Genomic DNA, 14,418 nt, shown 5'->3' on the forward strand with positions numbered 1-14,418 from the left:
TTTATGAATTGATTTTTACAATTTTTTGAAGCAATTTTTGATTTACCTTAATTAATTATTGACTCAGCAAAAAAAAAGTTGTTACCTAACCGAATTTGTATTAGTATTAGAGTATTACTAGCTTCTGTAGCACCACAGGATGTAGGTGGAAGTTATCCTAGAACCGAGAACCGAGATCCGAGAACCGAAAACCGAGAACCGAGAACCGAGAACCGATTTTTAAGAACCGGAACCGAACCCAGAACCTAGGAAAAAGTAGACGCATCAACACTGGAAGTCTTTGAAAATTTTAAATTTGATTCAGTTAATTGATATTCGACTCAATACTTCAAACTGAATCTTTTTTTAAATTATTCATTACCAATAGATACTATAATACTTATGGAAATTTAGATCTATTAGGTATCACATCCATATAAATACTCACTGTATGTATAATATAAAGATGTATTGCCAGTAATACAAACTAAACACAGCCTTTTTCAGAGTGATATTGCGATCAATAATATTTAGCATTAAGAACACTCATGTTTTCAGACACCTTCCATAACACCAGACCAACAAAGTTTCATGCAAGACTAAAACCCTTTCCTGTATTTTTTCATTAATTTTTCTTTAACTTCTGTGAGCTATAAATAAAAAAATGTTTTACTGCAAGTTTAAATTGTATTCTAAAAATATTTCATATTCTTGGAAAAATTGATATTATAGTCAGAATTTGATTTGAACAGGGTTCCAAGCCTATTGATAACTATTGTGGTTTTCTACTAAGGTACCAACTGGGTGGATCCGGATGATCCCACAGTCATAGCCGAGAATGAGCTGCTCGGAGCTGCCGCGTCAATCGACGCCGCCGCCAAGAAGTTGGCAAGTCTGCGTCCGCGCAGATCGGTGCAGGTGAGTTGAGCGGCAGAGTTCCGTCCCGTCCAGTTTCTGCTTCCAGGAGCGTCCGCTGGAGAAGGAAGACGACGCGGAAAGTGATCTCAAGCCTGGTCTCCTGTGAGATATGTTTGATATTCTTGGTTGTTTTTTCATAATCACCCAGGAATCAAACATATTATTACAGTGGCGGGCTGAATCGTCGGATCCAAGGACACGGGTTTACTACGTGAAGACAAGTTTAGGCTTGGAAGTGTTTCTTGTAGCTGTGGTGAGTTTCAGTGGAGAGACCCATACAATCGAATTTGAAATAAAAGCCTTTAGTTTGTGGAAATTATTTTTCATACGAATCTGGAAAAATTTAACTGACTACAAACTGCAGGAGCCTCGGTGATTGAGTGGTCATAAGGTTCCTTATAGGCAGTGAAAATCTGGAAAACGGAAAAATCATGGAATTGAAAGCATGTTTTTAAATCCTGGAAAACCCGAGGAAATTGACAAAATCTTATTTATTTTATTGGTTTAGTAATTTTTAATACTATATTATGTTTCCCTTTAATGTATTAAAAGAAATAGTGTTTTTACTATCACAAATTCAAGTGTAATCAAAAACTCATCTGTTTACATCATTAAATTAACACAAGGGAATTTATTAATGAATCAATTGTGTTGATTTAATAAATGTGAAGCAATACTAAATGTCGATAGTCATTCACAATTTTTTTTCCTAACCTAACTAAAACTAAATGTATTTGTTTGGGAGGGGAGGGAAAAATGTGTCTCAGACAGAAGCCTAATTATGCAGGGTTTCAGCCATGCAGATAGTTAGCATGCATTGTGTGCTTTGTTTGGGGATTGGCCAGCCATAGTAGCAATTGATGCCATGACTAACTCCCCGATCTTAAATCTAGACTATAACTAGTTAAGTTGGGCCTAAATCAAATCTGCATAGACACAGGGAAAACCTTGGCACATTAATGTGGGGTAATCATTCACCTGGGCACTGTTAATGTTAATATGTATTTTTTCAAAGTTTGGTCAAATTATTGGTTTTATATTACAGACTGATATCAATTTAAACTATAAATGTGTATTTTGCGCGAAATTTTTTATGGTCGTTCGACATGTGTGTGTGGTTGAAGTGTGTTGCAATACAAATTTTTAGTCATATGTATTTATGATATCTTGCATTGATTGATGAGACACTGAAAAAAAAGTTTGGTTGGGCAGGGAAAATAGGGCAAACTTGGGGAAATTGTTGAGAGTAAGTATGTGTTAACCTTGAGACTTATCACTCGCCTTCGGTGGGTTCCAACCTTGAGTTTTTGCAAGTGGAGAAACATGGCAGACGTTGCTGTAAGTCGGTGGGGTTTTCTTGGGGTTCTCCCACAAGATACACTCACAAATTCATTTCTTACCAATGTGTAACTAACACACACATGTTTCACTTTAGTAAAAATTTTACTATAATTCATTCTGTATGTTTTGGACAGTTTGGACCTTGTAATGATCAAGGATAAATGTTTATACTGTGTGCCATATATCTGAGAGCAGAAAGAAATAAATCTTGTCACCGCTGCCAGAGTCATGTGTTTTGTTCGAGACGGCGTGGCAGGTGTCGCAACCTCACAACCATGTGTTGTCCTGAATTTGACAGCCACACGTCCTTTCCTTGTGGCGCTTGGGCTCGCAGATATGTGGCGTACAGTATAACCAGTCATGGTATTGGCCTATGCCACTAAAATAACATGCATGTCTATAGAATAGCTAAGCCTAGCCTGGAGTGAAAAGAATCCACTAATTAATTGTAGGCTTTTATTAATCGTAAAAATGATCTGGGTATTGAACTATTAGAATGTGTTTTCTTTAGTAATGTTTATGTTCTGTTCGTTCATACACAGCAGTTATATGTGCAATGTAAAAAAACAGTAAACGTGAAAGTTTTGCGCAGACTTAACTTTTTTTTTCATTCTTGATTCCAGGAGGCAGATGAAAACTTAAACTTTGACGAAATGATACTGGAAGCAGCCAAATCCATCGCTGCAGCCAACTCGGCTCTGGTGAAAGCTGCGTCAGCCGCACAGCGAGAACTGATTGACAGTGGAAAGGTAAGCTTTTAAAAAAATATATATATAAATTATTCTTCTTCACATTTTCTACAATGAATTTTGATGCTACATTATCTGGAAACTATACAAACTTAAGCTGAAAGACATTGTTTTGAAGTGTCAGTGTCAGTCTTTTCATTAATACTTTGTTGCTATAGTGAATATATTGTTGTAAAAAGGTTGCAGTGTTATTTAATTTAGTGGCTGTATTATAAAAAGATTGTTTTGTTACGATTGGCAAATAAGAGGTTTCTTGGTGGCTGTGGTTGCTAGCAGTTAACAATTGTGTGATAAGGAATATGGGTTTGATCTCAATACTCCGGCGTAACCCAAATTTATCAGCGTCGGGTCAGTACCCACGTGGTTCGACCAGAGTGGCTGTTGGATGTTTTAATGTTCTTGTCGTTACTGTTATTAACTGCTATTCCTGTATTGAAATTTTGTTAATTTACTTTTTTTGCCACTAGGTATTTGCTAAAGTGTCACTTGCGAGCCTGTTCATCACACAAGTGACCATGGATACTAACATTTGCGTGACTATTTACTAGGCCTGTGCTGTTCCCCAATTTGTTTTGTTTGTTTCGGTTCCTGGTATTTTTTGTACATTTCTGTGTTACCACCTCACGAAACAATATTTCATCATACAAGAAAGGTGATCAAAAAGTTGTTAGATTACCATAACACAGGCCTGATAAATGAAGAGACAACATAATTTCTATAGTATTTACTAAAACACCTCTGCATGCACTGTCACACAAAAAGACTCAAACCACTCTGTCTTCTGACCCTGGTCCAGCAACCACCTCTATCGCCCGCTACCTAAATGTTTTCTATAGTGAGCCAATGTATGGCTATGTAAATTATGTTGACTTGTTTATTGTAAAATTTTTAATGACCTCGAACTTTTGGCAAGCACTCACTTTTTTTTATTATTATTATAAAATATTACTGCTGGTTAAAAAAATAAAACCTATTCTGTTCATCTTAGGTTGTCTTGCTTTTTAACTATTTTTTGCATACTAATACTAATACATTACACTCTTTTCTAAGAATGAGACATTTTGGGTAATTTAGTACATTTTTAAGAATATTTTAACCAAAATGTGTTTTCTTCTGTATCAATTCTGAATCATTGAATCAGTATATCGGCATATCGGCTTAATTTTGTGAATCAGTATAGTTCTACCCATGACAAATTATAGTTTCTAGAGATGGGCTGAAACGTGAATGTTGAGTTCTTTAAACTCAACAGGAGGAGACTGCGATATATTTTTGTAACTCGTTACATATTTGACATGTCCAATAAGTATAAAGTCATATACTCATATACCATTATATTGAAAACATTTCCCAATGTTATCTCATATATATATATATATATATATATATATATATATTTTTTTTGTGTAGTTCTCTTTAAGTAGGGTTCATTTTACATAATTACACTACCTCAAAAACGTGAAAGTATTCTACTATTATTTAACTGTCAAAACACTGTAAAAGATGCAGTTTTGGAATGGCCACTGTACGTCAAGAGATTTGTAACACAGCAGACAAACTATTAAAAGAAAATAGTTTAATGTCTCTAATTTTTTTTTCTACTACAGCAGTATCTTTGACTGTCTAGTAAAATTACGGACGCCTAACTTTTATTACTTAGCGGACGTAATTTTTTTTGCCAACAACAAACGTTATTTCATATTTCACCCGTAGTTTAATGCCATGTTTAAAAAAAATTTTTTAGATGTGACGTTTGAAATTTGTTGTTTTTTGAAGTTGGGATATTTTTGTTCTGACCAGAAAATGGCAGAAGGTAAGGAAAATAATACCAATGCTTCAGACACTTTTAAAATTTTCAGTGCATTATAAAGTTGTGTCTAAAACGTTTCAGAGCACATCGAAACAAGGACAGTTGTAATAGCAAAAATTGTGCATGGGAAAGAGAGAGTAAATAGGTATCCATTAAATTCCACTCTGTAAACTAACGATGAGATACGCTGTAGTAAATGAAGTAAATATCCGTCACGTGCAGACGGGCAACCAAATGTTTTTGACATGACGTCTAATAAATCGATGAACGCCGGCTGCACGCACGGAAAAAGTGTCCTGTTACGTACGTTGTTCCATTACGTTGTGTCCCGTTACGCACATTGTTCCGTTACAGTGTGTCCCGTTACGCTCATTGTACGCTTGCGCCGCATCTATCTCTCTTCCATTCGACTGTTTATAAAGCAAAGTGAAAAGTTAAATGTGGTTTCCATTGCAATCATTTCATCAATGTTTTGTCATGACGTCACGTTAAACTATCATCCGTAAACCGACTTTACAGACAACCAATTTTTTTCCCCTGTGGCTCGATGGTGATGGGTTGTCGTCGCAGGTGAGTCGCCGCCCGCTCACGAGCTCCGACGACGGCCAGTGGTCGGAGGGGCTGATCTCGGCGGCGCGGCTGGTCGCCGTGGCGACCCACAGCCTGGTGGAGTCGGCCAACGCGCTGGTGCAAGGCGTGCAGTCGGAGGAGAAGCTCATCTCCAGCGCGAAGCAGGTGGCTTCGTCCACGGCCCAACTGCTCGTCGCCTGCAAGGTCAAGGCCGACCCCGACAGCGAGAGCACCAAGAGGCTGCAGGTCCGTGCTTCCGTGTCCAGTGTCTCCAACCTAACCTAACCTAACCTAACCTAACCTAACCTAACCTAACCTAACCTATTCTAACCTAACCTATTCTAACCTAACCTATTCTAACCTAACCTATTCTAACCTAACCTATTCTAACCTAACCTAACCTAACCTAACCTAACCTAACCTAACCTAACCTAACCTAACCGTGTTTCCGTGTGTGGTGTCTCTGTCGTCCGGTAACGTCACGCGGGGGGTGATCGCTCCAGCTCTGCGGAGCGTGGGGCAACCCGCGAAAGTCTTGGGCGTTCGAAAAATGGCTCGGGAAGTAACCTGGAAATGTGAAGAGAAAACTTTTGAAAAGTCAAGGAAACGAATATTTGAGCTGTCAAATCTTATAGTGAAATTCTGGTTGCAAGAATGTAATGTTTTAGGGTAGATGATGCCTGTATTACCCCCCCCCCCCCCCCCCTTTTTCTTGATTGCTATATAGCAAGCCAAACGACTTGCTAGCTTTAAGCATGCGTGGGTGGTAAGCTGTTTGGAAGGGAAATTAGAGGTTGGAAAAAGAAACAGAGGGGTGCAGATAAGGAATTTGAAAAAATTTCCCTGCGTGTCACTTTTTTACCCGGAGTGCTATAAGCTATACCTAGGGCCCCCTGAAAGTGGTAAATAAAATTTTCAGATTTCGTCATTAAAAATTACCAAAAGCGGTGTTAAAATTCACTTTAAAACACAAAAGTGGTGCTAAAATTCACTTAAAAACACAAAAGCGGTGCTAAAAACTAAAAAAAAAAAAAAAAAAAAGCGTGTGTTACCGTAAATATATCTAAAATTATTTAAGTTAAATAATTTTACTTGAACCTACTCATTACTGAATACCCTAAACAAATAGGTTACATATATTTATATGACAATACTTTTGATTTAGACACTGATTATTAGTTCGTTCCCATAAACTAATCTGGAAAACTATTAATCCCTTTAACAAAATCGAGGACGCACCACAACGCCGAAATGCCAAATTGATCACGACGACAGCTAGAAAACTGCTGTGTACCACAACGCCGAAAAATGTAATTACAGGGCTGCCACCAAGGTTGGGTTAGGTTAGACTAGGTTAGGTTAGGCTAGGCTAGGTTAGGTTAGGTTAGGTTAGGTTAGGTTAGGTAAGGTAAGGTAAGGTAAGGTAAGGTTTGATTGTGGTATTTCGGCATTAAGGTACATTTAAGAAACACACACAAATTCATTCAGTTGTTATTTCGGCTTTGGTCAATTTTGACATTCGGCGTTATGGTATTTCCGCGTTGTTGTAACGACCCAACAAAATCTATAAAAACTGTTGGCCAACTAATCATCATCGTCACACCATTCGAAAATTAATGTTTGTTTACATTTTTTCCGCTTTTTGGCGCCATTTAATCTGCTTGATACTACGACGTTGTTCCAACTACAGTGGAATCTCAGAACTAAGTACTTACAGGGACCTCAAGTTTTTGTACTTAGTACTGAAAGTACTTAGTACTGAAACATACATACATATCATCTTTACAAAGAGAAAAAAAAAAATTAAAAAATACAAAAATAGCGATATTGTAAGATACATTATTTTTTAGCCAACATCTGACTTCAGTTTAAACATTGGTGTGTATGTATAATTTAAGTTTAGTTACTTTTAAAAAATGTGTTCTTTCAGTTTGTTTTTGAGCTTGAATGATGCTCTGTTGAACTAAATGTTCTATCTCATATTATGTCTTCGCAACTGCGACTTGCTTTTTTCCTTTGTCTAGTTCTCTGAGTATTTCCACTTTTTCCTTAAGCGTGAATTGCTTTCGTTTCTTTTTATCTCCATTTATCTCATTTTGCAGCACAAATACAATGCGGTGTCTAAATAACGTAACCTGAAAATAAACTCAACAATAACAATAAAATATCCCGGCACAGACGTCAAACAGTATATTAGCGTAGCATAACACTATTGTCTAAATAATTAATACTACTCTCAAAATTCCATGTTTCGATGTATCGAATGGTGTTGTGTTGCTCACGTCGCATACTACGTATGGTATAATCTATGGTAGTGCGCGCAACTGTTTGTAACTTTGTTTTCAGGGTTTAGAGGTTAGATAATACGTTGTGGTGGTATTTGTGTATGTTTGTTCTACAACATTAATCATTTAGCTGGAAATTTATTTACCAGTTTAAGTAAATTTTGGTGTAGTAATGCCACGCTACGAGTAGAATTTATACGTTATAGTGAAAATATGATACTTTAAACTGAAACCATTTTGCATGGTGAAGATACGATTTTTGGCGGGGACTTAAAAAAAATACGTTAAAGTGAAATATACTTTATAATGAGGTACGTTGTACCGGTATTCTACTGTATATGCCAGCGCCTCTGGCTGACGTGATATGGCCAATTGGCCACTCACGTAAGGCTGTTCCAAACACCGTTCGCCCAATCATCTGCTTGCTTTTGTATTTATCCGGTGTCGCTGTTCCAAACTGACGTCAGTGCCCCGAGCGGTGTGCGTACGCTTTAAAACCTCGCCTGTTTGCCTTATCTATCCAAACATTATGCCGGAAAGGAAAATAAACGCCGTAGTTTTGCGTATTTTTACAGTATATTTTTGGGTTTAACATTATAACGTGAGCGTGTGTAAGCTTTTGTTTGCTTTAGTGCATTTATGATTAATGTTTGGCGGCCATGTTGCGGTGTTTGTTTACCATTGACGAGACAAGTCTTTTAACCAGTATTTAAATTTCGCGTTTTAATACAAAATTTCGTGTAAAAATGCTGTGTTATGGCGATTTCGCGTAAAAACTGTATTTAACGGTGATTTCGCGTTTATCGTCGTTTAATCGCGATCGCGAAAAGAACAGGCCCCTAGCTATACCCCTTCAAAATATGTTGACCACGTAGTGCTTAACGAGTATAGAGAAAACAGCAGATGTGTTTTGAAAACAGTTGATGTGTAAGTGGGCTCTTGTCAAATCCGTGCTGTTGATTCCGTAAGTCTCCTCCTATTATTGGGCTCTTGTGTTTTCATCAAACACGGGTCCCAGCCCACAACACTTTTGGCTCGCAGTATATAGACCTTATAAATCTGGAGGATGTCAGGGTAATGTTTTGAAAATATGTTAGAGGTGGGGGGAAGAGAGAGAGAGAGAGATAGAGGGAGAGAGAGAGACAGAGAGAGAGAGAGAGAGAGAGAGAGGAATTACATTATCTACAGATTTTGAAATTTTGAAAATGAAATACATTAGCTAAATAATTTTAGCTAATGATTAGTTAAATAATTACTTATGGGGTAGGTGGCAAAATATTTTTTAAACCAAGAGAAATCTGTATTTTTAATACAGTAGAACCTCATTTTTACATATTTCAAGGGACCAGGAAAAAAATATGTAAAAACCGGGAAAATGCAAAATGAGGGAAATGTTAAAATTTTTTTTATCATCTCACTATATGGGAAACAATAAGAAAATATATACCACACTAAATAATATTTCAGAGACGGTTACGTTTTTATATATTAACTAGAACTTCACTATCTCACATAATTAAAATTTTAAATATATCCAATATCGCCGTTCTTCATTATTGCCGAAAGTTAAACATGAAATTTGCTGTTCTTGTGTAAGAAATGAGAATGTTGAAGCATCTTGATATATCCACTTGGTGCTGAAATTTTGTAACACATTTGATTTTTGAACTTTGTATTTAATTATGTGTTAAAGTTTTATTAATTTCAGATTTTTTGAGAAATAATACTATAAAACGATAGCTACCACCATCAATATAATTGTTTACGTTGAGGAATAGAAGTTAAATTGCCATTGCATTGTTTGGATATTCATTGCAGCCATTTGCCTTTTCAGAATGTTTCTAATGTGTTAAAATGAACATCGCCGAATATGCATGAAGACGCCATATTTATAGGAAACTAGTACGTTGCTTAAAACGTATTTTAATAATGGAACAGTAATCCGCTCTTTTGTGTATTTAAAATGTGAGTTTTCACGTTTATTATCATGCATAATACATTTAAGATTAAAGGGGAACGCTAAGAAAAGTACTTATTAATTTTCATGTTTATGTCACCATACGTTTGGTTCATGGCCGTATGGTATACAATAGCACGTGGCACAAAAAAAAAGTAAGTTGTTTACAATGGCGAACGAAGCTGTGGTGACCATACACATTAATGCAGTAACGCTTAATAATTAAACTTCACGCTATTCCTTTTAAGAATTTATTGTTTTCTCTAAATTTTCCGATGGTTTGCCACGAAATACAGCACTAATTCTACGCAAACAGTGGGAAATGCTTTTGCACAAGGCGGGAAAAGAATGCATTATTAGTATAGGGAAATTGACAGTGCATGTAAAAAAAATACGTTAATCGCAGGAATTCGTATATCGCGGGTACGTAAAAATGAGGTTCTACTGTAATACAAATGCCAAAATATTCTCAAATGTGAATATCAAATTTGAATATTATGATTGGGAGAAAAATTTTGTCATCAGTTTTCCACGATACTTTTAAAATCATATTTTAAGAAATACTTTTTGATAGTGTTTTTTTAATAATATGTTAATGGTTATAAACACATTAAGTCTTAAAAACAAAAATACATTTCTAAGGATTTTTTTTTTGAAGTTGTTGCTAACTGCTTATTGTTTATTTTACTTGTTTTCAAACAATGGAATTTTTTTTGGAATTCACAGACTCCCCTTGTATAAACTAGCGGTTCTGCTGTTCACTGTGCACATTTTGACATAAACTAAGGGCCATTTGATATATTAAAACTATGTACTACACATTTATATTGTACAATAGTGACTATCCTAATTTTAATTTTTCATGAAGTTATATGCAATAAAAAAGTTGTTTATTTCATAGCATGTTTTTAAAATACGGATACTAAATGATTCATTTTGTTATTAAAAAATTTTTATTTTTGTACAGACCTAATATTAAAACATGAAATCATTAAAAATAGTTTCGTAGATAAATAAAGAAAATTTACTAAAGTTTTGGCTTAAAAAACCAGAACTTTTTGCATTTTGTTTAAGACAAGATTTTATGTGTTTTTTTTTAGTTAGGTCAGTTTCATTTTTAACTCAGTAAATCACTGTTATGGTTTTTATTTTTATACATTGTCATATTATTATTTAAAAAAAATGTATTATTCAACAAATGTGAAACTGAAAATTTTTCCTTAGTACTTATTTCATTAAAATAGTCTCATTTTGACTGACACATGTTGCACTTACGCAATAAAATCATTACCTACAAACATGTCTAGAACAGAACTACTCAAAAAAAATAAAATAAAATGGGCAAATTAATGTGTGTTTTTAAAATGTGCCAGGGTCATTCATTTAAAAGCATGTCATCTAATGAGAGATGCAATATCAAACAACGTGATATTAATTTTTTCCAATCCATTTACATCATTAATTTTGATACAAAATCCATGCTAAATTATATTTAATGAATTTACCATAGTAAAAGATAACATTTTAGTCATTTAAGTTAATTTTTGTCAAATTGCTGATTGACTTTATTTTTTTTAGTTACATTTCAATGCTAAATGGTGTATTGATTTGCATTTCAGTGTTATATGTTCTATTGACATGCTTGTTATTTCAGTTTTATCACAATTCACTGGATAATCTTGTCTGTACATGTTAGACATTAACTTAACTTCCTCAGCTCACACACACGTTAAATATTCTGTTAACAACTCACATGAATTTTGTAAACCAGTGGTGCAGAGCCTGAACCAAGCTGGGGATTAGGATAAGAAATTTCGGCAGCATCGGAGTGTATGAAATGCCCATGTTGTGACTTCTCTGTAATGACTTAATGCAGCAGTGTTGGCAACGTTTTTTCCATCCCTGGTAAAAAAAAACCATGATAAAATAGGGTATTTACCATCTTGGGAAATATTAGTTTTTTTCCAGGTGGGAAAAACTTTAATGTAATTTTAAATATAAATTTTTTTTTTAATCACAATATTATGTCTTGTAATAATTCTGTAAAATTCGTTGATTTAAAATATATTACAGTTGTATACAGTTATTAAATTACTCTTTTACGACATGTTCTAACCCACACCCTATTGGTCCCTTTCATTAACACATTAACAGTAGGTACTGTGCCTCTGGATCCCCAAACGCCTGGTACGTTTTTAACTGGTTGATCCCCACCTTCAACTTGGAGTTCTCCCGGGCACCCGGGGCGAAGTTTTTGCACGGCGGCCGTTTCTTCTTGACGAGACATCGCCAGATCCTCGGTCCCACAGTGGTCTCAGCACGATGACCAACCTGCGAACGCCCTCGCCCGCGCCGCCACTAACGGCGTCACCCCGGGGCTGTGGTCGTGTCAGGTTTCCGCCGGGAAGCCCTTGCTGCTCCTGTCCACCCGGGGGTCCGCCTTCGTCTCCCGAGCGGCGCTTCCCGACGATAGCCAACAAGCAACGGCCACTACGGGTTCCGCCACCATCCGTTCCCTGCATCCTTCGTTCTCCACTTCCCAGAGCCGATTGCCAACGCTTTGCCTGCAGATCTCTGTCCGCCCTGCGCTCATGCGCACGAGCTACCCAGCTATCTTGCCCGCACCGGGTGTGACGTCACTCGGCGCAGGTGTCTAAATGGACTTGTCCGTTTCATCTTGTTAATAAATGAAAAATGAGTACATTTATAATTTCAGTGACTTGTGCGCGCGTGTCGCCGAGCGCAGTGTCGCACTACGGTGTGGGTGTGGGTGCGGCAGGCGGCGGGCAACGCGGTGAAGCGCGCCACGGACAACCTGGTGCGGGCGGCTCAGCAGGCCATGCAGCAGGAGGAGGAGCGCAGCCTGGTGCTCAACAGGCGCATGGTGGGCGGCATCGCGCAGGAGATCAACGCCCGCTCCGAGGTGCTGCGCATCGAGCGCCAGCTGGAGGAGGCGCGCGGCCGCCTCACCGCCATCCGCCAGGCCAAGTACAAGCTCAAGGGCGGGGAGACGTCGCCGTCGGACGGCGAGACCGACGGCTACGGCAGCGGCTACGAGTCCTTCACCACCCGGTAACCTTTCCGACCCCTTCCGCTCTGTCAACCTTCAGACCTTCCGACCTTCCGACCCTTCCGACCCCTTCCGACCTTCCGACCCTTCCAACCCCTTCCGACCCTTCCCACCTTTCCAACGACCTTCTCACCTTCCCACCTTCCGACCTTCCGACCCTTCCAACGACCTTCCACTCTGCCGATCCTGTTTCTCGACTTTTCAGCATAGTTGAGCAGAAGCTATTCGCTCGACTTGCCTCAAATGGTTATCTCTGCCCATCCATTTAAAAAAAAAAAAATTATTTAGGGGCACCTTTGTAGGCATCTAACATAAATATTTAAAAAGACAGTTTGGATACCAGAGACTAAGAGAGTCTTTTATTGCCTGTTTAAAGTTTTTTAGAGGGCCTGCCAGTCAGTTAGTTAAAATTCTAGCAAAAAAACTTTATAATTAATTTCTGATGCAATTTTCTGTGTTTCATGTATTACAAGAATTCACTTTGCAATTATCTACAGAAAGTTGGTCTTGAATGGCACGTTAGTTAATTTTGTAAAGGAAGTGTCTTGAATTTGATCTTAACCAGTGGGAATTGCATTTAGAGATTACATGTCTACTCTAGGGATGTCACCGATGCATCGGCAAGAGATCGGAACCGGCCGATTTCAGGTAAATCACTGATGCTCAAAGAATCGGAAAACGGCCAATTTATTCCGATTCCGATTGTAATAATTTATAGATTTATACTTTATACAGATATTTTTTTAATTAAAGTTCAGTACATACTTCACTACGATACCCAGATTTATATTAACGGAAACACTCAAACAATTACGATAACCTCATAAGGCCGAACAATATTATTTTTCCAGCCGTAAAAAACCTGTACTGCAATGATCGCTTATAATTATGAACACTGAAAATTAATACAAAAAATATTTCATTTTAAATAAAAACTAATTTCACGAATTTCACGCATGTTAATCTGTCGTTTCTTGCGTGCAATTAAGGTAAATTCTACTACAGGTTAGGAACAAAACTCATTGTCTAATGGGCGAGTTTGGCTCGGGAAAAAATTCTGTTGTTTGGTGCGCTGTCATAGCAGCAGTATATCTTGTTTACTTTTTTTTATTTTGAAAAAATATGCCCGGCTGTGGTGGTGAGAATGAGAGGTAAACGGGACGGTAAGTCAAATACGTTAGTTTGTTTGGCATTTAGTTGAATGTGTTTTTACTGCGGAAATTGTAATGAACAATTTTTCCATTTAGAATATATGATTTCTAGAACTTTTTTTTTTGCTTTTGCGTACGTGAAGAAAAACTATTAGTTTAACGGTAATTTCTTGCAGATGTGTTGGTACTACGTTTTTTTAAAGTAATGTTAAGAAGGTTAATTCTACTGCAAGATAAAATTTACGCTTTTCTTATTCTGAATTTAATATGAACTGACAAGTTATACACAAATTACTCTTTCACTTAGAAATTAATATGCAAAAGACTGCCATGAAAGCATTAAAACAAATGAATGTGGTGCTTGGATCGAACAACACTGCTATCTAGTGGTGAAACCATTTAGTGTGCCAAACTTATAACATTGATCTTCCTAACGTAAACAATTCACGTCAAAATTATATAGAAAGCTTCCAAAGTGAGGTGCTGTTTGAGTGTTTGGTTATAATAAGTAAATGCAATGGCAAAGAGTATTGTTTGGAATTATTTTTCCGTTAAAGCAACTGACGAGTCGATCGCGATTTGTGATTC

General features: G+C 37.1%; 1 protein-coding gene across 4 annotated transcripts in view; it reads left to right on the top strand.

The window, feature by feature from the left end:
- The window catches only part of LOC134539323 (talin-1), a 202,146-nt gene that overhangs the window by 178,214 nt on the left and 9,514 nt on the right, over window positions 1-14,418 (top strand). For all 4 annotated transcript variants that reach the window (XM_063381246.1, XM_063381247.1, XM_063381244.1 and 1 more), the window contains 4 exons: window positions 773-897; window positions 2,862-2,987; window positions 5,368-5,613; window positions 12,389-12,681. In XM_063381246.1, the coding sequence (XP_063237316.1) occupies window positions 773-897; window positions 2,862-2,987; window positions 5,368-5,613; window positions 12,389-12,681 (790 nt within the window). The remainder of the gene's footprint in view (window positions 1-772; window positions 898-2,861; window positions 2,988-5,367; window positions 5,614-12,388; window positions 12,682-14,418) is intronic.

Source organism: Bacillus rossius, chromosome 15, assembly GCF_032445375.1.
Source record: "Bacillus rossius redtenbacheri isolate Brsri chromosome 15, Brsri_v3, whole genome shotgun sequence".
Lineage (NCBI taxonomy): Eukaryota > Metazoa > Arthropoda > Insecta > Phasmatodea > Bacillidae > Bacillus > Bacillus rossius.